Here is a 24,611-nt window from a genome sequence, read left to right as displayed (position 1 = left end):
CTGTATAAATTCCACATGTTCCAATGTGCAATGCCAAATCCACAATTAAGTAGTTTATCTCGACTATTTGTACACTTAATTGTCCACTAAAACGCCATGCTTGTGACAACCCCTAGGAGGAGGCAACTTCAGCCGTGCCGAGTCCATCACCTCCTCCCACGGCATGGGGAGGGACAGCGAGATGAACCCCAGTGGAAGGGGACACTCTTCCTCGGCCGCCTCCTCTCATCACCACCAACACCACCACCACCATCATCATCACCAGCAGCAGCAACAACAACAACAACAACAACAGCAGCAGCAGCAGCAGCAGCACTACCTTCCACAGCATTACCAGCACCACCAGAGCACGCCGCAGCTGTACCGAGACGACGTGGTACGGGAGCAGCAACAGCAGCAGCAGCGCGGTGACCGGGGGGGCCGCGAGTGGGCCGGAGAGCAGCGCCACCACTACTCCTCCTCCTCATCGCACCACCATGGCGGCCACCAGGGTCACCCCTCCTCCTCCTCCCACCATAACCACTCCCACCACCACCACCAACATCACCACCTGTCCTCGCACGCCTCCTCCCAGTCGCTGGCGCTGCTGCCGCCCCCGCCACCGCCCCCCATCTCCCTCTCCTCCTCCTCGCCACCCTCCTCCTCCGCCTCGTCCTCCTCCTCGTCCCAGGGCGGTGGGGGCAGCGCTGGTGGCTACGTGGGCCTGGGCTTGCGGGGAGGCCCCCCCTCCGGCCTGATGGCCCTCAGGAACAGCCCGCAGCCACTGAGGAGGACGGCGTCCGGGGGACCCGGGGGAGGCGGCAGCGAGGGGGGCCTCAGCCGGAGCACGTCGGTCACCTCGCACATCTCCAACGGCTCCCACCTCTCTTACTCGTGAAAGGGCTGGTTTATACTTCTTCGTACGATTATAGTGGCAATCGCTGAAGATGGCCGATCTCGGAGCTCACAGATCCACGACACATTGTGGGGCTTATCGATCTGCCATTTTTGGGAAGTTTGTACGACGAGGTATAAATCTGGCTTTAATTGCGCACCGGTGTCGCACACAAGAAATAGCCAAACTGTTCTACGAACTTGCGACCATGTTACATATTAATATTTCCTATAGATAGCTTTAACAGGTGGTTGCTTTTTTACGTTCTTGTATCTTATTTTCTCAATTTCCTTCAGCTGGTTCCGCTGTGTTTTAGAAGAATTGTCGTCAAAGTCAAGGTAGTCCTGTAATAGATGGAGAGCGGTCTTGGTCACAGTTACGTTACAATAGAAATGTAGATCGCTATTTCTGGTGCACGACACCGCTGCCCCGTGTGTTGAGTTGTGCTTCTGAAACGAGGCGGTCGGAAGGTATCATGTGGGTGGAGGGGAGAGAGCAGAGGCAGAACTAAGCACACACAGAGGGTGAGAGGGGTTAGCTCATTGCACCCTCTTAACATGGGACAGTTTTACCTTTTTATTTGTTCTTTTAACAAGTTTCATAGGGTTTGAGCAAAGCAACCTTTATTCAGGACATTTAGATTACTGGCAAACACTGATGACGCTGTCCTCTGATTAAAATATAATAATCTTACAGTGTCCTTTGTTGAACAGTGCAGGGATTTTCAAGACGGAGACAATGCGTTGAGTTGTGCGTCTGCGTTTGAATGGGGAGATGCGGTTTATTCAAGAGCTGGTTTAAGCTGAGATGTAGGCTATAGCACAGGGTTCAAACTAAATGGTCCAAAAGTGTCAGAAACACTGTGTCCAGAGAGGGAGTTTTGGCATCCATGATCCTGATCTTACAAAACAAGTAGATTGGAATTCAGTAAATTATATGTTGAGCTTTTTGTAAGAAATAATCTGTTGTTTTTTTGTTTACCCTCTTGGTCTTTTTGCACAGTGTTTTCTATGTTGTGGGATGATGTATGATTGGACAGCAGACTCCCAGCTTAAACCAGAGCAGAAACCATTAAGTATTATTGTTTGTTTTTTTTGTTCAGAGTGCCAGTGTGGCCGGATGTTTTTTTATTAAGATGTGGGTTTTAGATTCAGAGTGGAGCTCAGTGACACATTGACCTGAGCTAGAGTGAGTGTGGTGTTGAGGACAGCCTGTGACAGCTTCCACTCAGCTATAGCGGTGCTTTAAAGAACCACTGTAACTATGTAAATAACGCTAAATTGTAAAGCCTAACTTGCTTCGAACTGCTCAGTGACCAAGAGGCAACGACAGCACAGGACTTGACAAAGGGCAGATTTATTTTTTTCTTTCTTTTCTTTTCCCCCCCTTATTTGTAGTTAAATCCTAAATGACAAATTTAAAACACTGCCATCTATTTGTTGGGTTGACCCAAAACAACTCTACCACTGCCCTTAAAGTCCACTTTAAAGGGATGCTGCCAGAGTGTTGTTTTGCGTGAGCCAAGCACTACATGTACCGTGTGTCTGAAGAGTGGGCCGAGTGTACAGAGCTCTTTTCAGAGTACTTTTCACCAACAACTTAAGCCTCGTCTATACTTACTTAGCTGTGTGTTTGTCTCGCACCAAAAACACAAGACAGTCTTGTAGATCTGCTATTTTTGGTGTGCGACGCTGCAACATAAATAAAAAATAAAAGTATAAATCAGGCATTATTCCCCATCCATGGCTGTGTGTAGATAAAAGTTGTACATGTGCATACAAATTAGTACAATTGAGTGCATGGACCCTCTGTACAGACTGCATTTGTATTGATAACATGCACACTACCTATTTATATAGATGCATAAATGTAACATACCTGTGTAAAATGTAACAGGTAAAGCTCAAGATTGTTCACTGTCCAACACTTTTGACTTACATTGTACTTAACGAGTGTACATAATAGGCACTAACTAAAAACTGTTAGTAATAACAATGATTATTTTGTCACGTGAGTTATACAGATTTGTAATAGATGCAGACAAAAAAAAGGTTAGACGCTATTCATTATTATTACTACTACTGCAGTTGTAATATTTATGTTGTATGCTAATTTTAAGGGTTTTGTTTTATTTTATTTTTTTGTTGCCAATTTTGACCACTAGGTGGGAATTAAGAGCAATGTTACTGTGAGAGTTATAAAAATGTTACATTTTTTTTAAAGGAGGAAAAAGGACTACCTTTCCCAGCATTCCTGTCTAGGTCTCAGAGTCTGAGTCTACTGGGCAGGACATTGTTACTTTTCTTTTTTTTTTGAGCCAGTATTAAAATGTGGACTGTACTCGTCCATGGTTTCGCTGAATAGATGCATTTTTCACAGTTTGATTCGTTTAGCCTGTTTGGTGCCATGTTTTACATGTTGTCTTCATGTTTTATTCATTTAGGCTGTTTGGTGCCATGTTTTACGTTGTTTCTCAGTAAGCACAGGAACAGCTTGGACTCCCTGCCTCGAGAAAAAAAACACTGTACCTTCCAACCCCCCAGCCAGCCTCAGTGCTGTATGAATAAACCTAACCATGTTTGGTCTGAACGGTGAGAAAAGCAGTCATTTGTAAGATATTCCCCTTTTCCAAGCATTTTCAGTCCTTCGTCATAATGGGATGGAAGAATTTATTCATGTCATCTAAAATAACACCATTGCTGTCAGAGAGAGAAAGATTGATCTAGTACTATCTCAGTTGTCGTGTCTACCTCATTTGCACTGCTGGTAAAAGAATGAAATGGTGAAAGAGGTTTCGTGTATGTGGACCTGGCTTTGATAATCGTTTAGTTTTTCTTTTAACTAATCCACATCTGTGCAAATGTTGGTAAAAGGTGAGTGAGTATAGGGCACAGAACCGCTTCCTTTAAAGGTATGTCGTTCTTCAGCAAGCTTGCAGTGTTGGCCTGCCCGGAGTGCCCGCCCATCTCTGCGTGGTGATGTAGGGATGGATTTTTTTGTTGCTTCACCGGTTTACCCACCACTGTTTCATACTGTAGTCTTGAGCCTAATTTATACTTTGTTGCATAATAGGGTCACCATGTAATTGATTTCTGGCGTGTTACAAAGCATACTTTAGTCTTACTCTATAGAATATGAGATCCATGGAAGAGTAGATTAGTGACTGATCATCTGTTGCGGTAACTCTAGTGTCTAGTATGTTAAGTGGTTTGTAATCAAGGCAAGGTTTATTCACATCTATGGTTTTCCCTGTTGGGCCTCAGATGATCCAACTTAAGTTGGAGTTGAGTTATTGTTGACTACCTAAAAGGAAATTGACAGTTAACATTTCATATGAACATTAATTTAATAGTTTGAATCTTTCCTATGCATTTGATTTTAGTGCAAGAGCCCAATGTTGAGTGTTTTCTTTTAGTTTTTTTCCATTACAGAATAACTATCTCTTTCATCTTTCCTCACAAACGGCACAATTTAAAAGTCTGTTTGTTGCGCTGCTGGCACCCTAGCCAGCAGAATGAATGGAGATGCCACTGGATATCTGACATGCTCCAACTTGACTTCTAGAATAATTTAAAGAGGACGATGGCAATGAGGTCGATAGTGGTCAAAACGTGTCTAGGAGTGGATGTGTGTCTGGAAGTGGTGTGGATTAATTCACAACCGTTATTACAGAGAGGCCAATTCAATGTTCAGGTTCAATGCAAAACGTGAGGAGGAGCGTCGCAACATTAGATGTACAGAAACATTTAAAAATAATAATTTTGAAAAATAAATGAGGGAAAAACATGCTTGTGTTATTGGGTCCGTTATTTCTAACAATAGGCTGATGTTGATGTATATATCATTCTACAAAGTACAGTTGGTAGTAATATGCATACTTGTTGGTAATATAATTGATTTTCCAAAGGTTAAGAGGTATAATGTTGATACTGGCATTTCTCAAAAGGAAAGTGTTTTACAATCAGTGTTACAACAATACATAACTATACAGACAGATATCAATACACTAACATCATGAACAACAATGCATTTTTCCAATTTTTACCCTGTAGGTCAGTGGTTCCCCAGCGTTTCATGTGAGACCCAAGATTTAGATTAGATTTAAAACGATCCATTCTTCAGTCCTGAAGTGATACAAACTCTGCTCCTCTGATCATCTCTCCTGTCATGAATCATGATCATCTCTCCTGCCATTCAGGAAGTAAAAATCACACCTGTGTGAAGTGAGTGGTGCAACTCCGTGTGGGGGTTCCCGTCTCGGTTCCGGCGAGCCGCCCCGCGTCCGAAACGGTAGAGAAATGACAGTTACCATGTGTGTGTGTGGGGGGGGGGGGGGGGTTCCAGACCCCCAGGAACGCGCCCAGGGGGGCGGGCCGGTTCCGGCGTGCCGCCCCACGTCCGAAACGGTTGAGAAATGACAGTTACCGTGTGCCGGTCCCTCTACTGTACTGTCACTGTACAGTACTGGCACACCCGAATTCATCATATATACAGTTAATATGTGCGTGTGTGTTAGGTTGCGCACAGGTGGTGAAAAACAACCATGCTGTTTTCGTGCTCATACCCAGCCAGGCAGGCACCCACCCACCCACACACATAGCTCCGTAAGGGAGTGATTGCACCACTCAAAAAACTCAGCGCTCATTGAGAAAGATATAGTAGCTGACTCGTGTGTGCATGTCCACTACTCTGATGAGCTGCATTGAAAAGCACAAAACGACAGACACAGGCTGAACACTTCATTAAAGAGCTGGAAAAGGAAATCAGTGATTCATTCTTGTGTGTGTGTGTGTGTGTGTGTGTGTGTGTGTGTGTGAGAGAGGGAGAGAGAGAGAGAGAGAGGGATGTATCTCTTTATTTTAGATACTAAATAATTTTCTACAATTTAAAGTTGAGAGTGAGAGAGAGATTATTATTGTTATTCACTTGTATACGTATGTCATGCAATGACTTGTTTTTTGTTATAGTACGCTTTGGCAAATGGCAATGTAAACAATATTTCATGCCAATAAAGCATATTGAAATTGGAGAGAGACGGGGGCGTGGTTTGTTCACGCTAGGTTCACGCACGTCTCAGTAATGTGGTCTTTTCTGATTGGGTATATTACAGGAAGAAGTGACGTTGGGGTGAAGGAATGAATAGACGAGTAGAGTTAGTAGGCTACGTTTGTAGTGAATGACATTCATTTGCAGTTTGCGGGTAAAACAAACGACGTTTTGAATGGAATATCAGGGTACACTGCACATATGCCTACACTTTATTGTACTCCTGAGAAGTACACTGAGCACGAAGAGTACTGCTGCTGCTGGGCGGATGGTGGTGGATGATGATGATGATGGAGGCGGCTGGTGGTGAGCAAAGTCGCAGACTCTTCACGGTGTCTCTTCCCGAGTCTTCCCCAATGAACAGAACTTTAATAGACACAGTTTACAGAATACTTGTAGACCTGTTATTTTTATTATAAGTGCCCAATTTGATTTGAGCTCATTCTGAAAGCAATATGGGCTTGTTTTTGACAGTGTACCTGTATTATTAGGCTATTATTATTATTATTACCCTTATTAACTCAATTAAAAGTATCATTCAATACCACAGTTTGGAAATGCAAAAAGATTAAAAAAAATAATTGCCAAACATAAGAGTACTCATGCAGAATGGCAAATTTCACTGAAAATATGATTTGGAATCATTGACTGCTGTGCATATGTTTTCTCACTAATAATATTGCCTTCGAAAGTGTTACTGTAAATGCTACAGTGAGCGCATAGCCAAAATTGCCACTGTATGAATCACCCCCCATTTGCTTTGTTGGGAAAACTACATGGACAGCTAATGCTTTGTTCTAATCTGAATATCTAATCCTTTGTGTGTAGGTCATCAAATACAGAGCATAGGTTACACGATGAAGGTCCTTGCAACATAGATATCCTGGACCGCACATCGCTGTCACATCGCAAGTTCATTGAACAGTACGTATGTGCTCAGTCAGCTTTATTTTTGAGTGGTGCTAGCCATTCCAAGGCCTAACTTTGTGTCTGTCCATATGTCGAGCACCACCCATTCACATTAAGTGAGCCAGTGTGTAGGTCTCTGTATGTATGAGCATGACCATTGACCCTGATGTTTAGAGACTACGACCTATTGACCCTGCAGTTTCACAGAATTTTCACACACACGCACACACCCACTGCAACACAGACACACACACACACACAGCACCACTCAGTTCAGACAGGTCTGATTTTTATAATAGTGTGTATGTAAAGTCAAATTATAAGATACACATTTGAGGATAGTTTGATATGAGGTCAGGTGTCATATATTTCCCAGTATCTCACACCACAGTATTTGTTAAAGGATTTTGAAATATGTCCACACTGCTATACCACAAATATAATGCAGGCTTTAATCTATCTAATCTGACCAAGCTCCTGCTGATTTGCCAACACATGATGCATTCGTTTTGTTTTCTTTCTTGGCCCTAGATACGCATACAGAAGACCAGTCATTCTCAGAAGCCTTACTGATAACACGGTATGTTAGGAAAGCCCTTCAGCATCTCACAGGCACAGCGCTTGAGATCCACAGCGTTTGGTTATCATCATTAATTATGCCTGCATAGGGAGCACTGGGCCACCCCGGTCAAATAAGTATATTAAGTGTTTAAAAGCTACATTAGGTTCAACACATTTTTATGGTGTCACCGTGTCACTCTGTAGGATGCTGGCCATCTATAAGAGTATGGGTGTCTTGAGTAGCCGGAGCTAATCTCGCAAACCGCTGGACCGACCACAACCAAATTCTTTGTGCACACGCCCACGTTTAATTATATTTTTCGAAGGATTTCCTCAAATACATTTGCCATAAACATTTGCTTCAACTCACCTGTATCTGTAGTGAACTGTGCATTCTGTAGACAGATGATACACAAAACTATGGTGTGTAGTGCATGCATGCAATGCTTTAATCTTACACTGATTTCTGGTTTCAGAAGTTCAGGTCATTGTGCTCCAAGTCACATCTGCTAGAAAAATATGGCGAGCGGAGAGTCAGACTGAGTACAGCCAACACTTACTCTTACAAGAAAGGTATTTTCCCCTTTGCCATCAACATTTCAGTGCCGGTGTGAGAAATAGACAATCTTTCTGTTCCCCTGGACAAATAGACAAGTGGAATATATATGCCTTCTGCCTTTTTGCACATTCACACTGCACCGAAAGATACCATATCATACCTGCTGTTGTTTATTTGTGTGAGGTCTAATAGTGGTCTTACTAGTTGTCTAGAGAGGTCTGATTTTGAGTACCTTTTGAGTAACACGAGGTGCATGCATAGTCAAGATGACATTGATGATGATGAGTGCTCCAGCTATTTTTCCTCTCCAACAAAGATTTTCTTTATTACTTTTGTTTCCATTTTTTATCACAGGAAAGGTTGTTATTTAAGGTATCTAGATCAATTTCTTGATTCTTTATTTCTGATGCATTTGTTGCAGTTGATGTCCCTTTCCAAGAATTTGTGGATTTGTTGCTGAGACCTCAATCTTTGAACACTCTGGGCAGTGGTGAGTAACACCCGATCAAAGTTCTCAGTCGACACGACTGATTTCTATTGAAGCATGTCACGCACCGAAAATAGGCTATCTACAAGCTTAGATTATAAGTAGATATATTTCAAGATTAAAGAGTATTTGAAGTGGTCAAATAAAAAATAGGATACTGTACATGTTGAGTCTTCAAGAAAAGCAAACGCTGATTTATCTCTGTTATAAGAACCGATCTACAAGATGACCGGTATCCCCCGCTGCTCTATACGTGGTGGTCTGCTCATTTTTCCCCCTCCACACAAATACTATCTGCCAAAAAAATACCTGATCTAAAATACCTGATCTACAAGCTCAAAACGTAGCTTGAGTTTAGAGATTGGGTATTTTCGCCAAATGTTCTCCCCAAAAGTGGGACCCAAGTGTTTGTGTTGTTCTAGTCTTCTAATGCTATCTAGGGTAGTTCAGGGGATCCCCAGCAACATTATGGTAATATAGCATCACAATTATTGTACCACTTTACACATTGGCTATTTTTTAAACCTGTTGAATAATTTAGAATTTATTAACACAAATCTTCTCTTCTTGGGGTCCCTGGCAAAAACTATTTTCAGATAGTTTTCCATGCCCAATTTGGGGGTCCTTGACATGAAAATGTTTGACAACCACTATCAGGTTTTTTTTTTACTGTGTAAAATAATCACCCTGTATCTTTCTTCAACAGACACACTGTATTTCTTTGGGGACAACAACTTTACTGAGTGGAAAGCCTTGTTTGAGCAGTACAAGTCTCCTCCTTATGTCCTCCCCCACACCACAGGAGTGTACAGTTTTGGCATAGCAGGTCTGTTTTTACATGACATGAGAGGGTGTGTGCTTTAATGTTGATATAGGCTCTATGCACAGCAGCCATATTGGAAAGAAATTGTTCCTCTTCCTTTCTTCCTTCATAGGTCTTACCGATTATACTAAGGTAGTTAATATAAAGGTTTTGAGAACCACTGTGCTACACTAAATGGAACTTAATTAGACTTAATTAGTATAACTGTGAAGGAAGTAAGGAAACTATAATATGAAAATACTCAGTTACACGTAAAGGTCTTCAAAAGTTCACGTTCAAGTTCAAGTTACTTTGTTCACCACTGCTGTGTTGGACTGAGTTGTGTTGTGTGTGTCCAGGTCCAGGGACAGGTGTTCCGTTTCACTGGCATGGCCCCGGCTACTCTGAAGTTATCTATGGCAGAAAGGTAAACACATAGCTCACCTTCTCTTTACATTATTATCATTACATTATTTCTTGTTATATTGCAATGTTGTTTTTATCTTTGTATATTGTGGATTCTTCTGTCAGGAACTCTATTCTTAAAGATCACACTTGAAGTGAAGTGAAGGGCGCTCTTATCATCATACATCATCACATTCTGTGCTCAGCCAATCAAATCATCACATTGTGTGTACCAATTTAGGCATTTAGCAATTACAATTTACAATTTAGGCATTTAGCAGACGCTCTTAATCCAGAGCGACTTACATTAGGCAGGAACAAAAGTATGGGAATACATCACATATATAAAATGCATTTATCAAGAAACATGCGTAAGCTAAGAATGTAACTAGAACATATCTATATAATGACACTATACATATTAACTATACATATATACTATACTATGCTATACATATGTAGGCTACTATGATGTGCTATGACTATATACAATGCAATTATTGTGCTGTCTACATGACATGCTATAAGTCTGTTTCAAATGCTATCTAAGTCTAAAAAGTGCTATCTAAGGGGGTAGGATAAGTGCTATGGGCCATGATGGAGTCTGAAAAGGTGGGTCTTCAGACTACGGCGGAAGATTGGGAGTGATGCCGCAGTTCTGACTGCAACGGGGAGTGCATTCCACAGTTTTGGGGCCAGAAGGGAGAAGAGTTTGGGACGTGTGGAGCGTTGGCCCGGCGTTTTTAGTGAGGGTACTTCCAGCTTTCCTGCGTTGGCTGATCTGAGTGCGCGGGAGGGTTTGTAGGGTTCAATCATGCTTGCAAGATATGGGGGAGCCATACCTTTGGTTGCTTTGAATGCCAGCATCAGAGTTTTGTATTCTGTGCGGGCAGCGACTGGGAGCCAGTGCAGGGAGCGGAGCAGGGGGGAGACATGTGAGAATTTTGGCTGGTTGAAGACCAGACGAGCTGTGGCATTTTGGATCATTTGGAGAGGCTTAAGTGCACATGCCGGTAGGCCAGTAAGGAGCGAATTACAATAGTCAAGTTTTGACAAGACTGTTGTCTGGATTAGGAGCTGGGCTGATTCCTGGGTGAGGAACGGTCTAATTCGTCGTATGTTATAGAGTGTGAACCTACAGGATCGAGTGACAGCTGTGATGTGAGTTTTAAACGAGAGCTGACTGTCCAGGACAACACCAAGGTTCCTGGCTGTTGGGACAGACGTTACCAGGGCGTTGTCTACGGAAATAGTTAGCTCCCGCATAGGGCAGGACTTAGCTGGGAAGAAGAGAAGCTCAGTCTTGTCTGGGTTCAGCTTGAGGTGGTTGGAGGACATCCACTGTGAGATGTCAGCCAGGCATGCAGTGATGCGCTCTTCCACCTGAGTGGCAGAGGGGGGGAAGGATAGAAACAGTTGTGTGTCATCGGCATAGCAGTGATAGGATATATTGTGAGCAGAGATGATAGTGCCAAGGGATTTGGTGTATAGTGAGAAAAGGAGGGGACCAAGTACAGATCCCTGTGGGACCCCAGTTTGGAGGGTTCGGGGGGATGATAGCAGACCTTTCCAGGAAACCTGGTAGGTCCGGTCGGTGAGATAGGAAGAGAACCACTTTAGTGCTGTCCCGCCGATGCCTAGATCCGCTAGGGTGTCTAGGAGCAGCTGGTGGTTCACTGTGTCAAATGCCGCCGATAGGTCTAGGAGAATCAGGACAGCAGAGTGGGAAGCAGCCTGGGCAGCATGTAGTGCTTCTGTGACTACCACACACAGAGACACACAAAGCTGGGCATGGAAGGGGTTAGCGCCGCTCAAAATGTCACACTTGTGTGAAGTGAGCGGTGCCTTTTTAGATGATGAACGTCATCATACATCGCTTTTTAGGCCCACAGGGGACATGCACATGACATCATCATACATCCCTTTTTAGGCCCAAAGGGCCCTAAAAGGTGTATATGGAATAACAGTGACCATGGTGAAATGACTGTGTCTTTGTACAGCGGTGGTTCCTGTACCCACCAGAGAAGGAGCCCCACTTCCACCCCAACCACACCACTCTGTCTTGGGTGACTGACACCTACCCTTACCTGCCCCCGGAGGAGGCACCACTGGAATGCACCATCCGACCCGGAGAGGTAGAACAAACATGAACTGCACTGTTTGACTGGCTATTTATTGTTGTTAAAGGAGTATTTCTCTTTAAAACAGGGTTGACACTAAGGTCTTAGAGGCACTTGCCCATCGGGCAAGTACAAGTCATGTTCTACTTGCCCAAAGGTCATGCCCACTTGCCCAAAAAGTTAATTATAAAATGATAGGTAAAGCCCTCTCATTTCACACAGGTGTGAATACCTCAATTTCTATGACCAAATACTAGGGGTACACCGATTCTTGGCTGATACCGATGTTAAAAAAATAATCTAGCCGATACCGATGCCGATGTTTGTATATATACCGTATTTTTCCAAATAGTAGCCCGGGCTGTTAATATGCAAAATCGATTTGGACCATTTATAAGGAACTAGGCTGCTATTTGCAGTAGGCGGTTATTTATTTTTGCACCGGTCTGCACCGGGCCATTATTTGGTTACAGTTCCTGTCGAGCATGTTTTTTTAGTGCAAAATTAAAAGTTATGATAAACATACATAGCAGGCAAAGTCTTTTGTCTTTTTGATTTAATATTGAGAATAGGGGAGTTTATAGGCAGCTCCTGCTGCTTAAGCTTAATTGATTTGACCCAGATTCGTGCAAACAGACTGACATGATGTAATAAAATTTGTTTGGTACCACAGCTGTGTAAAATTCTAATATTATAAACATTTTAAAAGGCTGTCATATACTCTGAATATATTCTTTCAAATGAGGTTTGGCCTTATAGATAAAAAATACATGTGCTCAGTTTTTTAATTAATACATTTGCAACTATTTGAATAAAGGTTGTACACATCAGTGAAATTGAATCCCTAATTGAGAGAGTGTAGGCCGCACCACAGCTCATGACATATAGGCTGCATGGCTAACAGGGCTTACCCTAACCCTACCATCTTCTCTCTCCATGAAAGGCATATAAAAAACATGGGACTTATACACCCAATGAAAAAATACACTTCACGGAGTATAGATCACTTGGAATTATAACAATAGGTTGAGGATTGGCTGAGTATGGCACGAGTTAAATCTCAACTTTTTGCGCAACGGCCATTGCGCTGAGGATTTTGTGGTGGCTGTGTTTTACCTATACTTGTGAGGACTTCCGCTTGGATTCATGGTGAGTGCGCACCGAAAATACTCAAAATAGTACGCTCATAATGCGCTGCATGTGGACGCAACACGGCATGACAATAAACATTTCACAGAATATATACTGTATATACCACTTGGAATTAAAACAATCGGTTGTGCATATAGACAGAGTATGGCACGAATTATTATTTTGGGGATGTGGAGTGCTGTTGTGAGAATAGGAGATCTGCAAACTCAACACGCTGTGTATATATACGGTAGGCCTACGGTAATACAAATGAGGCTGACTAGGGCATATCACTGCACTCAGTGCACTGAGCGACACGCAGCCGCTCTATACATCTCCGTACAAGGGTGTATTACCGGATTTGGCTGCAGTAGATCATCGGCCATTACCATCTGTGAAAGTAAAGTTTTTTACCGATGCGCAGATGGCAGTTAACAAGGCGAATATCGGCCCCTACCGATTGTCGGCCGATACATTGGTGCACCTCTACCAAATACCTAATGTATATCGTATCTATGAATATGACTGGGTTCATACATATGTTTAAGTGTAGCAGTGAAAACCGCACATTGTAATTTGTAGGTAAACAGTGCTCTTATTTTACATTCCACAGACCAGAATACAGAGCGATCAGGTGTTTAGACAGATATCTCCTGTTTATATAGACGCCTTAACAGACGACGTCTCACTGATAAGCAACAGCATGCGCGCGCATCACGGCAGCAGAAGAACACCACCTCTCATAAGATGCAATGGAAAAGTTCTAACTGCACTCGCGTGTAAAAATGCCCCATCAAACTTTCAGATGCTGTTTTTATCCCAGTGTGGAGGAAGAATGATTAGGATTTTTATTGTGATTGAAATATATAATCCTTGGTTTCTGTTGTGTTTGAACAATAATAGCAATTCAAAACAGTTCTCAAAACCACACCTCCAGTTGCTGTCATAAGAACGGGAGGTGCGCTCATGAACACGGCAGCAGAGCCTATTTGTGCATGGCTTCGTCCCGCGATGATGTTGTGCACGCTACGCTCGCAACAGTCGCATCTGCGATGCGATGTGAGCTTGTATATCAGCTGTTCTCTGTGTGCAACACTGTTGGGCTTTGAAGTATAAATGTCTCCTAGGGTGCATCTCACTAGCCAACTCACAAGAGGAGGTTGAATGGACTGAAACCAGCGCTCCCCAAAACAACAGGTTTGGAGATCTGTTGGGAATTGATTACATGAAACGGTCACCCGTGCGCCCAGTCCCAATGTTTGTAAACAATTGGTCTATACAGTTGCTTCCCCTCTCAAACAAGCACTTGCCCGGTCGGGCAACCTGAAAGAAAACCCTAAAGTTTTATTTGCCTGCCAGGGGCAGGTGGGCAACCCTTAACTGTCAACACATGAAACACTTCTCTGGTCATCATTATGTCTAATATGGCTTTTGTTGTGCACCCCAGACAGTTTGTGAGTTGCTTGATTCAAAATTTAGATATTTGATATTCGTTTGATGAGGCATTACTTTATAGAACATATTTGATAGTCATTTGATCATACATTACTTTATTTTACTGAAACAGCCCCGTCATGCATTGATAAGGACAATATCAGTCACCAGAACCAGGGATGCGTGTTTGAAATGAGTCTAACATGATTATAACTGTAGTTTGAAGTTGAATGGGCTTATATACGTAGAAGGGGTGTATGTCATTTGGCATTCTGCTTTTGCATTTAACCTAAAATCCAAGTATTTTATTCATATTTCCTCCAACTCCATGTTTTTGCAGATTCATCTGATTGTACTGTAGATTGTTATAGACACTTGTTTTCTTTTTGCAACCATACTTTCATTAATTACTTTTAATCTGCACGTCCTATTTTGGACATGTCATTACACTTTTTTTCTTTTTCTTTCCTTCAAAAATCTTGGCTTTGCTTTTTTTTCTTTTTTTCTTTAATCCGGCTTAACCCTTTGCCACACTTTTCTGTGTGTCTGTGTGGACAGGTGCTGTATTTCCCAGACCACTGGTGGCACGCCACTCTCAACCTGGACACCAGTGTCTTCATATCTACTTTCCTGGGTTGAGCTGGTTTGCTCAGGTGACTGGCTAGAGGCAGACTGCTTCCCACGCATCGAATGTGCTCTTACCGTGGATTTAAGAGAACAATGCAAAATCCACAAAGTGTTCATTTTAACTCTTGCTTTCATGAAGATGGACAACATGACTCCATGTAACATTCCAATAGAATGGTGGAACAAAATGATTTGACATTTGCACTTCATGAACTGTAATTGCTTGAATGTGACCAAATGAGCAATATAGAATGATATATTTATATTGATGCTAATTCTTGATTTAAAACTAGGAATTGTGACTTTTCAGTACCGATCTGGGATTTCATGGCTAGGATATCACTGATATGAAGAACTTAATTTAAAGTACATGAGGGATGTATTAAGTACAATTAATACAACATGTACGTGATAAGTGGGAACTGCAATGGTTTTTTTGCTACTTAAAAATACCTATTCTGTAGGAACAAAACGATGCTGATCTACAAGCAAATTTAGTGTAAAGAGAAAAATGCGGTCCAAGTAAGTATGGTTGCAAGTAACTCAGGTCCAAGATTGGAGGGTTAAATCAGAAACATATCTGTTCCCACTTGGCATGAATGCACCTGTTGCATCATGTGCGTCATGTGTTGTTTTCTATGAAAGGTTGCCTTTTGCACATCTGAATTAAGAATTATTATTATATATTTTTTTAATCATATATGGAATTGATTTTACTGTTAAATGTTCACATTCTGCATTTAATTTAATAAATTAATTAAAAAGAAAAATGGTGTATTAATCAATGAACAGAGTCAAACTGAAATGTTTTTGAACAGTACCTACAGGTAGTACAGTTGAGGGCCATTTTACTCATGTTATGCATCCCATATCTATAATTTGTTATAAACATAATACAACAGTAAGACGCCCTGAGGGTGAGAAGTGAGGTCACGCCCACGCATCCGCCTAGTGGTGTGCTGAAATATCGATATATATCAATACGTCCTCCCGCGATAAATAATCGATAACGATTATTAAAATATCGATATAATTTTTTTTTTTTGTATGAATCGGCCCTTATGGTTATCCAGAATTAGATGAGGTCAGTGTCGTGATCTTCATATATGGAGATGGCCATATATGGTGGTGTATGTGTCACGAGGCTTGATGTCACGAGGTGTGACCATATATGGAGGCGTGACCATACTGTATAAATATATATGGAGGCATGATGTCATGAGGTGTGACCATATATGGCGGTGTGATGTCACAAGGCGTGACCATATATTGAGGCGTGACTAATAGGAGATGCAAGTTTTCATAGTAAATGCGACCTACTGTCGCAAAAATTATAATCTGTTTATGACACTATAATTATAGTCTTAAGCACTCATAGTCATAATGCTTTATAACAATAATCATAACATAAAGCATAGAGCGCTAGCGGTGCCCGTTCGGCACTGGCCTACTTGGAACGATGCAAGTTGGAAATGCATGCCCATATATGGAGTTCTTTGTCAGGCATGCCCAAATATGGAGTCTATGCAGATGTCAGAACATATTTCTGATGTCAGAACAGGGCAGGCCAGCTCCATAGCCTGGGCAGGGGCCCTGTCCAGAGCACTTTGAGTTTGAGGACAAAACCATGAAAAGCACAATACTTGTACATCAAGGTCCTCCATTCTTTTCAATTCATCATGAATCTGTATTGGCATATATTGCTTGACAGAGTGGCAAATTTCCATTTTATGTTCAATTTAATGGACAATAAAGATGTGTTTATTTTTAAACAGCCGACCTACAAGCTGCTATTAATGAATCTGAGGCTGCTATTTTCGACGCGCGAGGCCCCCGCGCGACGAAGTATAAATAGGGCTTTAGGCTTTAAGCATAGGGAAGGCGTGGCCTTCCTGTGCGTCACACCGGAACTGTCCGCGTCACGCTGTAGGAGCTAGGAGCCCAGAGAGCAGAGAGGAAGTCAACATTCGATGAAGTATTAAAAAAAAGTGTGTCCAGCAGCTAAATAAATCTACACAAACCAGCTACGCTGCTGTCCTCCTCTGTTGCTGCCGAGTTGAACAGCTTTACGGAGCTTCGAAAGCACCCAGAAGATGGCCGACGAAAACATATTCCTTTTCGTGCCGAATGTGATCGGTGAGTGTTATATATATATTTGTCTGTATGTATGGTGGGTGATAGCCCCTCTTGGAACCCTCGTAAAAGGTTTCTGACATTTGGATGTTTCCTTTAAACATCCAAATGTCAGAAACCTTTTACGAGGGTTCCAAGAGGGGCTAGGTGGGTGACCGCTCTCAAAAAAGAAAATATTCTATAGTCTGTTATATTTGTACGACACACGTACGGACGGAGTAGTGAGTACTTAGCCTTTTTGATCAAGACAATCATAGATGTATTTAATCTATTTTGACATTTTCTATTTTTGATATTTTTATATAAAAATGTCAAAATAGATTAAATACATCTATGATTGTCTTGATCCAACGCTAATAGTGCTAACATGTTGTTGATGTTGTTGTTCAGGGTATGTCCGCATCGTGCTGGCCTTGCTGTCATTCTACCTGATGCCATGCTGCCCGTACCCCGCCGTGTTCTGCTACCTGCTCAGCGCTCTGCTGGACGCCTTCGACGGCCACGCTGCCAGGGCGCTCAACCAGTGTAAGAGAGACGTGTGTGTGTGTGTGTGTGTGTGTGTGTGTGTGATCATATAACTCTATGGTGATAATATGCTGATAACTGTATGGTGATAATATGCTGATAACTGTGTGTGAAAGAGTGACACAGAGAGAGAGAGAGAGAGAGAGATGGCGAGTATGCACCTCTTACTTAACGTCATCTGCCCCACATTTTGACATACATTAAATCCAACTCATGTGAGTTGGATTAATTAAAGCATAAATTAATTAGAGGGTACATTCTGCAGAGAGAATTCCCACCAGAACATATACTGTGCCTGCTGAGTGTACATCATCATCACACTGCTCCAGTTCAAACGTGGCTTCTCCTCTGTAGTCACAATTCTTACATAATCATCTAATCTTTGAGATAATGATAATCACTATTGTTTTTTTTTGCATAATCGTCACAATCATAGATTTGCAAACATTTTAAAAAAAATAGTGGAAATAGACACTATTCAGGTTTATATTTTTAAGTACAAAGTTATTAAATCATGCAATCAAGTTATTTGTCATATCTGCACTGTGCAACTTTAGTTCACAAAGACTAAAAGCCAAACAGAAATGTTTTAATTTTTGATCATACTGTTGACAAAAACGACCAAAAAAATTAAATTAAATTGTTAGTCACAATGATTTGAGCGACAATCAGTCGTGGTTTCAAATGTCATAACGGTGACAGCCCTTCTCCTCTGCTCCGTGAACCAGCTACAAAGTTTGGTGCCATGTTGGACATGTTGACGGACCGCTGTGCCACCATGTGCTTGCTGGTCAACCTGGCCCTGCTCTACCCTTCCTATACCTTCCTGTTCCAGGTCAGCATGTCTCTGGACATCGCCAGCCACTGGCTGCACCTTCACAGGTACAGCACCCAAGGTCCCTCCCTATTCTGGTCATGTCATAATAGGTGAACACTTGGCCCCAAAAATAAATAAGCCAGTAATTTGGTGAACGTAGAAGATACTTACTACAAGCATTGTTGGCTCGCTATTTGACATACAATGAATTATGTATGTAGGTGTTAAGTGGAAGATGGGCCAACAAAAGAGATGAAGACCATGAACATGCCTAAAATTGTGTTTTGTGTCAAGACAAGTAGGTTATATGATTATAACACAAGGGTAAGTAACTAAGGAGTTGTAAAGTATTTTTAAATAACCTTTATAGGTGTGCACAAAACTGCATCAACACAGACATACACCAATGTCTGTTGATGTCGTTTGTTTTGCAGCCTCAAACACAGACATTCGCTACTAGAATGACCATAGACTAATCTTTGCTGTCGGGTGGAAACCATGTATGTCCAAAACCGTTACTCTTCAGGAAATGGAAATAAGAACCTTTTGTTCCAATGGATCCAGTGTAGTTATTTAGTCACAAGCTCTTAATACGTCCCTATTTGGGCATGTCGTTATAGGTGAAAGATTTTTCAACTTTTCTATTTCTTCATAAATAGACAGAGAGACCACTTACAGACCACCCACAAAGGTGGCACTGCTTTGCGGCGTGCCCTGAGCTTGTAGTTCGGCTAGGATTTATGAAATAAACATAGGATGAAACATGGAGAACAAGGTTTCTGCTCGACTGAGTCGACTGCAAATATAATATATAGAATTTGGAATGACATCTTCCCTGAGTTACTGAGGTATGTTGCAGCCTACGGAAATAAATGTGACCTGCCCTTGAAAGATCGGTTTGACATGCTGGAAGCTGTTTTGAAACAGAGCGTTGCTTTGACTATTGTAGGATGTGGCATGGACTCAGGCCTGAAGGAATCATCCTGCTTTACTCAGTAGAGTTGAATCAGCCCACAACACCAGCCAAAAAAAAAAAAAAACGGATTCGCCCAGGGGCTCAAGAGAGAGAGAGCTTGTAGATCTGCTATTTCTGGTGAAGCGATTTGGTATAGAAGGAAACTATAGCAGACCAACTTGACTACGTTTGACTAAGCATGGTTAAGTCTTGTTCTCTTTCTCAACAATCTCTCCTTCAGCTCAATGATGACGGGATCTGCCAGCCACAAGACCATTGACCTCTCTGGCAACCCCATCCTCCGTCTTTACTACACATCCAAGGTAAGAGGAGGCAGCACAGACAGAAAACACTCAAAATACACAGATCCTTTGTGTTATTATAATCTACTTCATCAACCTTCCTTAGTTACTAACTTACTATGTACAGTAACAGTCATTACACAATTGTGCACTGAATGCATATTTTTTTAACATTGTCATGTGTAGTCCACTTTCACAAAATTGCTTGCTCACGGTGGTATCTCTATCGGGTCTCTGCTCTACATGTAAAGTGTCTTCAGGCAACTTTGACACATTTGATACCATAAAATTGGATTTAATTGAATTACTGTACAGTCCACACATAATGCAAAATATAATGTGCCGAATCTGCCGATAAAGTGACAATATTTATTCTGAAATAATGGCATCAACCTGTATGACTATATTGATATGAAATAATATTCATCATGCCTCCAGTTTGTAAAGTTCTTTGAAGATTGTCGCCTATAAGGGCATGCCAAGAATAGATCTACAAGCTCTGCGCGCCTGGTCATCAAATTATCAAATTCTTACTGGCTTATCGGTCAATATGAGAATCTGTATTAGTGACTCCGCCTGTCATCAAATTATTGGCTTAGGAATGTGACAAGGCTTCATGGGCTAACCAGACAGTGGCCTTGTGGTTAGAGTGTCTGCCCTGAAACTGGGAGGTCGGGGGTTCGATCCCCGCCGGATTATACCAAAGACTGTAAAAAATAGGACCCAATGCCTCCCTGCTTGGTACTCAGCATCAATGAGTTGGATTAGGGGTTTAATCAAATCAACTAATGATTCCCGGGCGCGGCGCACGCTGCGGCTCACCGCTCCAAGAGATGGGTCAAATGCGGAGAACAAATTTCACTGCGGTAATGTGTGTGACTAATCGTATGACTTTGACTTTGGGGTGTGTAATTGAAAATATATTTTTGGAGGTGAACTTCAACTACTCTTTTAATTAAAGTGTGTTAATGTTGAATACCTACAAAGTCGCCCTTTAACTAACTTGTGCCGGGCGTACAGCCGACGGAACTGCTCAGCCTGGTATTCCAAAAGTAACCTAAGTAAATTATGCTTAAACGGTTAAACCTAACCTTATTCCTAACCTTAACCTCAGTAAAACGATGCCTAACCCTAAACTTATTTCTAACCTTATTCTCAGTAATACAAAATACAGAAAACAAGAACCGCCGCACCGAGTGGTGAGGTCGGCGGGAAAAAACGAGGGCTAGATGGATTATGGGCGACGGTACCTGTTACCTTTTAATATCCAGTAAAATGTGCAATGATGTATGTAGCGTACTGGTGTTGTCTCCCTCTGTCTGTAGCCAGTGCTGTTTGTCATGTGCATGGGGAATGAGTTGTTCTTCTGCCTTCTCTACATCCTCCATCATATTGAAGAACCAGCAGGTAAGTCTTGGTACTTGTGTTGAGCCTATTTTATACTGTAGTATGAGTCTTTAGCATGTAAATCATTATCATCATTAAAGTAACAATATTTGTGCAACTGCCTAACCTCTATGGACATTTCTTTATGTTATGATGTTGTGCGAACATTCCTTCTTGACTTGATGTTGTTGTTGTCATGTCAATGAATGTTAGTCCCTAGGCTTAGATTTTTTAGGCCAACATACTACCAACCAATTTACGAAAAACCACATGGCTTTGTGTAAACCTATTTCCGTTAACTGTTTTGTGGACATAATTTTGTGAGATGTCATGCATCAATAAATAAGCTGTGTTTAATATTTGATGAGTGAGTTGAAACCTCACCAGTGCTGTGTACTGAAGCCGACCTGTGTGTGTGTGTGTGTGTGTGTGTGTGCGTGTGTGTGTGTGTGTGTGTGTGTGTGTGTGTGTGCGCGTGTGCGTGCGTGCGTGCAGGCTGGCTGTACTGGCTCCAGGGAGCCTGTGCAATCATCTGTCTCCTCAAGTCCGGCATCAGCCTCCTCCACCTGATCACCGCCTCTCAGAACATGGTAGCGTTTGACGAAGCGGAGCGTGAAAAGGCCAGAAAGGCCAAGCCCGAGTGAGGAGCCGAAACCGATTATACTAAGTTGACACACTGCTTGTTTTTGTTTGTTTGTTTTTGTTTGTTTTTATATGAGGAGGTGGACTATTACTCACATACAGTATACAGCACATTGATTCAATCAGTTTGAAACTGGGGTGCATTGCTCCTTTTGTCTTGTAGGCTGAGCTCTATAAAAACCAAAGTCCCAACATGCACAAAGTCCCCTCTGCAACATTTTAATTGCACATAGAGGTGATTCTGTGCGCACAATGGACTTCTTATTTCTCTTTTTTTGTATATGAACTAGGGGTTGAGATTTTCTCGGGAGCATACGTAGCATTGTCTATTTAAGCCATAATTAATTTAATATCATTCCCGCTAAGTCGAATCTACCCAGCGCTGTACACAAGGCCACCGATACCCAGGGAAATGAAATAATCATCTTGCAATAGTCTGAAAGGGTTGGATAGGGGAAAATGCAGGGCACATGCCACATACATTCCTCTGAGACAGGTTGTCGATGCCTATCTGATAGGTGTACAGGCACAGGGACTGACAGTGAGCTTGGGTCAGAGGAGCGTGCTTAATGAGAAAAATGTCTGTTAACCACCTAAGCCCCATTTTAATAATAATTTAGTCCCCTTTTAGTTGTTGGGGTATTTGTCACTGTACATTTGCACATGTGTGACATTTGTCCTGCATTTACCCATTGGAACTATCAGGAACAGTAGGTGTTATTAATATTTTCTGTATTTCTGAAGTTCTTTGAAGATTGTCGCCTATAAGGGCATGCCCAGAATAGATCTACAAGCTCTGCGAGCTGTATATAGGGATTAAGTAGTCATTGTTGGAGAACTTAATCAAAGTCTATCATAACTAACCACTCACAGAGAAATACCAAGCTTAGGTAGGGGTATTGATTTCAAAGGAGGCAATGTATGATAATGAGCGGATTTTATTAGATTCTAGTATTCTAATGTACTGTATCGGTTGTTCATATATAGTTCTATTAATTTAGGGAGTATGTCTATTGTGATGTCTGACAATATTAGACACTTATTTGACTAAATATTGACCACCGTTGAAATGCATACAGTGTGATTTATGTTCCAACATTCAACTTTATTTATTGATTACCCTGATTACCCCCACATATACACATAACATAATAACCATACAGAAAACTAATGCTGATCTATAGGATTACTTAATAAGGTCACATGGACATGCTGTTGAAACATTTTAAAAGGGATTGACACCAACTATTATGTAATTTGCTGTATTTAAAATTGAGTTGTAGTAGTAAGTAATGTGTCGGTCATCAAATCAACTACAAAACAATACAGGCCAACAAACGCAAAAGGCTAACCTAACCTATTCCCTTTTCAATGTAGACAATCTAATGCTTTTTGTTGTTTTTATTTGCTATACTTTGTTTTTTTATTTATGCTTACCTTTCACTGTAAGTTGACTTTATTACAAGTTATGAGTATACAGTATGTTCCTAGCTCTAAGATCCGAGCCACTATCTTTAAAGCTCTTACGTTTTACTTTATGAAGATTAATAATTATATATTATAGTTGGGTGTTATAGGTTGAACTTGTTGCACTGTTGACTGTAAGTCGCTAAATGATATTTTATGATGCAGATGTTTTGTTTCGAACTGTGGTAGGAGTGGTAGAAGAGACTTTTTTTGCTATTTATATTCCAAGTATGTTCAAAGTTATATAGGGCACAATTCTTACCTCATATGAAAGACAGCTGAGTATTAGTTTGTGGTATTGTATCATTAATTTGACACACGTTTTTCTTTTCATCACTGTCTGACCTTGAGTGTATATATACTGTATGAGTGTAGGTGCTATGTGCACCATGCTGCTGATTGATTTTAGATTAAGTTCTGTACAGTAGTGGTTCTCAAACTTTTTTTACTTTCATAATTGGGCCACAGACCCCATATCTTGTGAGTGTACAAATGGAACCATTTGTGTACACTGATTTGGTTCCTATCTGTAGAGGACCCCTGAACCTGGAACCCATAGATATAAAAACCTAGATGTCTCATTGGCCGCTGCAGTTCATTGGAGCGACCTGTATCGCACGGGAAGGAGGAAGTGCGGAAGGCCCGCTGCCACTCAAGTGACTACTGGCCAATCGCAGTGCCTCTTTTCCCGGGACTCATCAATTCAATTCAAAGGAGCTTTGTTGGCATGAGAAAATAAACGTTTACATTGCCTCTGATTGGCCTAACGAACGTCCCCTTCTGCGTCACAGACGCTTGCCTTCCCTCGAGATACAGACACCCCAGAGCCGAAGGAGCCATCTACCTTTCTATGTCTATGCTGGAACCCACTAAACGACTAAAAGACTTCCCCAGGCCATACCTTGAGAACCACTGCAGTACATAATTGTGTGAGAAGCTGAATTATAAATATTCATTTGTTTTTGGTAAACCCATTTGCTGAAATGTACTGTAAGATATTCTACATCCTAACACCAAGAAGCAGTTAAGCCCCCCACACACACACATTTTAACCATTTATTTATGTCCACACAAAGGATATGCATACAAGGACACAAATATTATAGGTGCATTAGTTCTAATCTGCAAAATGGCATGTGTTTCATGATACAATAGGCATATCACTCAGTACTCTATGGGTATAAGTAACTGCGTCTCGCCATATATGCCGGCTGCGAATTATAGCAGAGACACCACAATACTTTGCCAGCCTTTTTGCCTCCTTTTTGGGCATCCCAAGTTGTTGGACACACGAAATAAATCTTAACAGATCTAACAGTATCATGCCATAATGATTGTATTGAAATATTCAGGCCACCACTTCCCATGCAGTCCCTCTGCGTTACATTCACCTGAACGGAGGTACATAATAAAGGTGTTAAAACCAAAA

General features: G+C 41.6%; 3 protein-coding genes across 4 annotated transcripts in view; all 3 read left to right on the top strand.

The window, feature by feature from the left end:
• The window catches only part of taok2a (TAO kinase 2a), a 28,574-nt gene extending 23,914 nt beyond the window's left edge, over nucleotides 1-4,660 (top strand). For both annotated transcript variants that reach the window (XM_079521098.1, XM_079521097.1), the window contains exon 21: nucleotides 117-4,660. In XM_079521098.1, the coding sequence (XP_079377224.1) occupies nucleotides 117-877 (761 nt within the window). In that variant the 3' untranslated portion in view covers nucleotides 878-4,660. The remainder of the gene's footprint in view (nucleotides 1-116) is intronic.
• A 1,329-nt stretch (nucleotides 4,661-5,989) lies between these two features.
• On the top strand, nucleotides 5,990-15,719 carry jmjd8 (jumonji domain containing 8). Its single transcript, XM_079521136.1, has 9 exons — nucleotides 5,990-6,226; nucleotides 6,749-6,844; nucleotides 7,361-7,409; nucleotides 7,867-7,963; nucleotides 8,371-8,439; nucleotides 9,143-9,262; nucleotides 9,598-9,665; nucleotides 11,644-11,778; nucleotides 14,887-15,719. The coding sequence occupies exons 1-9, from the start codon at nucleotides 6,096-6,098 to the stop codon at nucleotides 14,965-14,967; spliced, it is 846 nt and encodes a 281-aa protein (XP_079377262.1). The 5' UTR covers nucleotides 5,990-6,095; the 3' UTR covers nucleotides 14,968-15,719.
• Nucleotides 15,720-16,848: 1,129 nt separating this feature from the next.
• Nucleotides 16,849-24,611, top strand: cdipt (CDP-diacylglycerol--inositol 3-phosphatidyltransferase (phosphatidylinositol synthase)). Its single transcript, XM_079521138.1, has 6 exons — nucleotides 16,849-17,091; nucleotides 17,479-17,613; nucleotides 18,342-18,495; nucleotides 19,627-19,708; nucleotides 21,013-21,094; nucleotides 21,569-24,611. Exons 1-6 carry the CDS (start codon nucleotides 17,049-17,051, stop codon nucleotides 21,715-21,717), a joined length of 645 nt encoding a protein of 214 aa, XP_079377264.1. The 5' UTR covers nucleotides 16,849-17,048; the 3' UTR covers nucleotides 21,718-24,611.

This window comes from Electrona antarctica (assembly GCF_951216825.1).
Source record: "Electrona antarctica genome assembly, chromosome: 14".
In the NCBI taxonomy this organism is placed as follows: Eukaryota; Metazoa; Chordata; class Actinopteri; order Myctophiformes; family Myctophidae; genus Electrona; species Electrona antarctica.
Note: the sequence above shows the minus strand (reverse complement) of the source record. Positions and strands in the feature narration are given on the sequence as shown.

What these genes read in the sequence shown, in the direction of transcription:
- jmjd8 (XM_079521136.1), top strand. Translation starts at nt 6,096, where the DNA reads ATGGAATATCAGGGTACACTGCACATATGCCTACACTTTATTGTACTC. An exon ending in CACTTACTCTTACAAGAAAG is followed by an intron (nt 7,964 to 8,370) that starts GTATTTTCCCCT and finishes CATTTGTTGCAG; the next exon opens with TTGATGTCCCTTTCCAAGAA. An exon ending in GTACAGTTTTGGCATAGCAG is followed by an intron (nt 9,263 to 9,597) that starts GTCTGTTTTTAC and finishes GTGTGTGTCCAG; the next exon opens with GTCCAGGGACAGGTGTTCCG.
- cdipt (XM_079521138.1), top strand. Translation starts at nt 17,049, where the DNA reads ATGGCCGACGAAAACATATTCCTTTTCGTGCCGAATGTGATCG. An exon ending in TGCCAGGGCGCTCAACCAGT is followed by an intron (nt 17,614 to 18,341) that starts GTAAGAGAGACG and finishes TCCGTGAACCAG; the next exon opens with CTACAAAGTTTGGTGCCATG. An exon ending in CACTGGCTGCACCTTCACAG is followed by an intron (nt 18,496 to 19,626) that starts GTACAGCACCCA and finishes TCTCTCCTTCAG; the next exon opens with CTCAATGATGACGGGATCTG.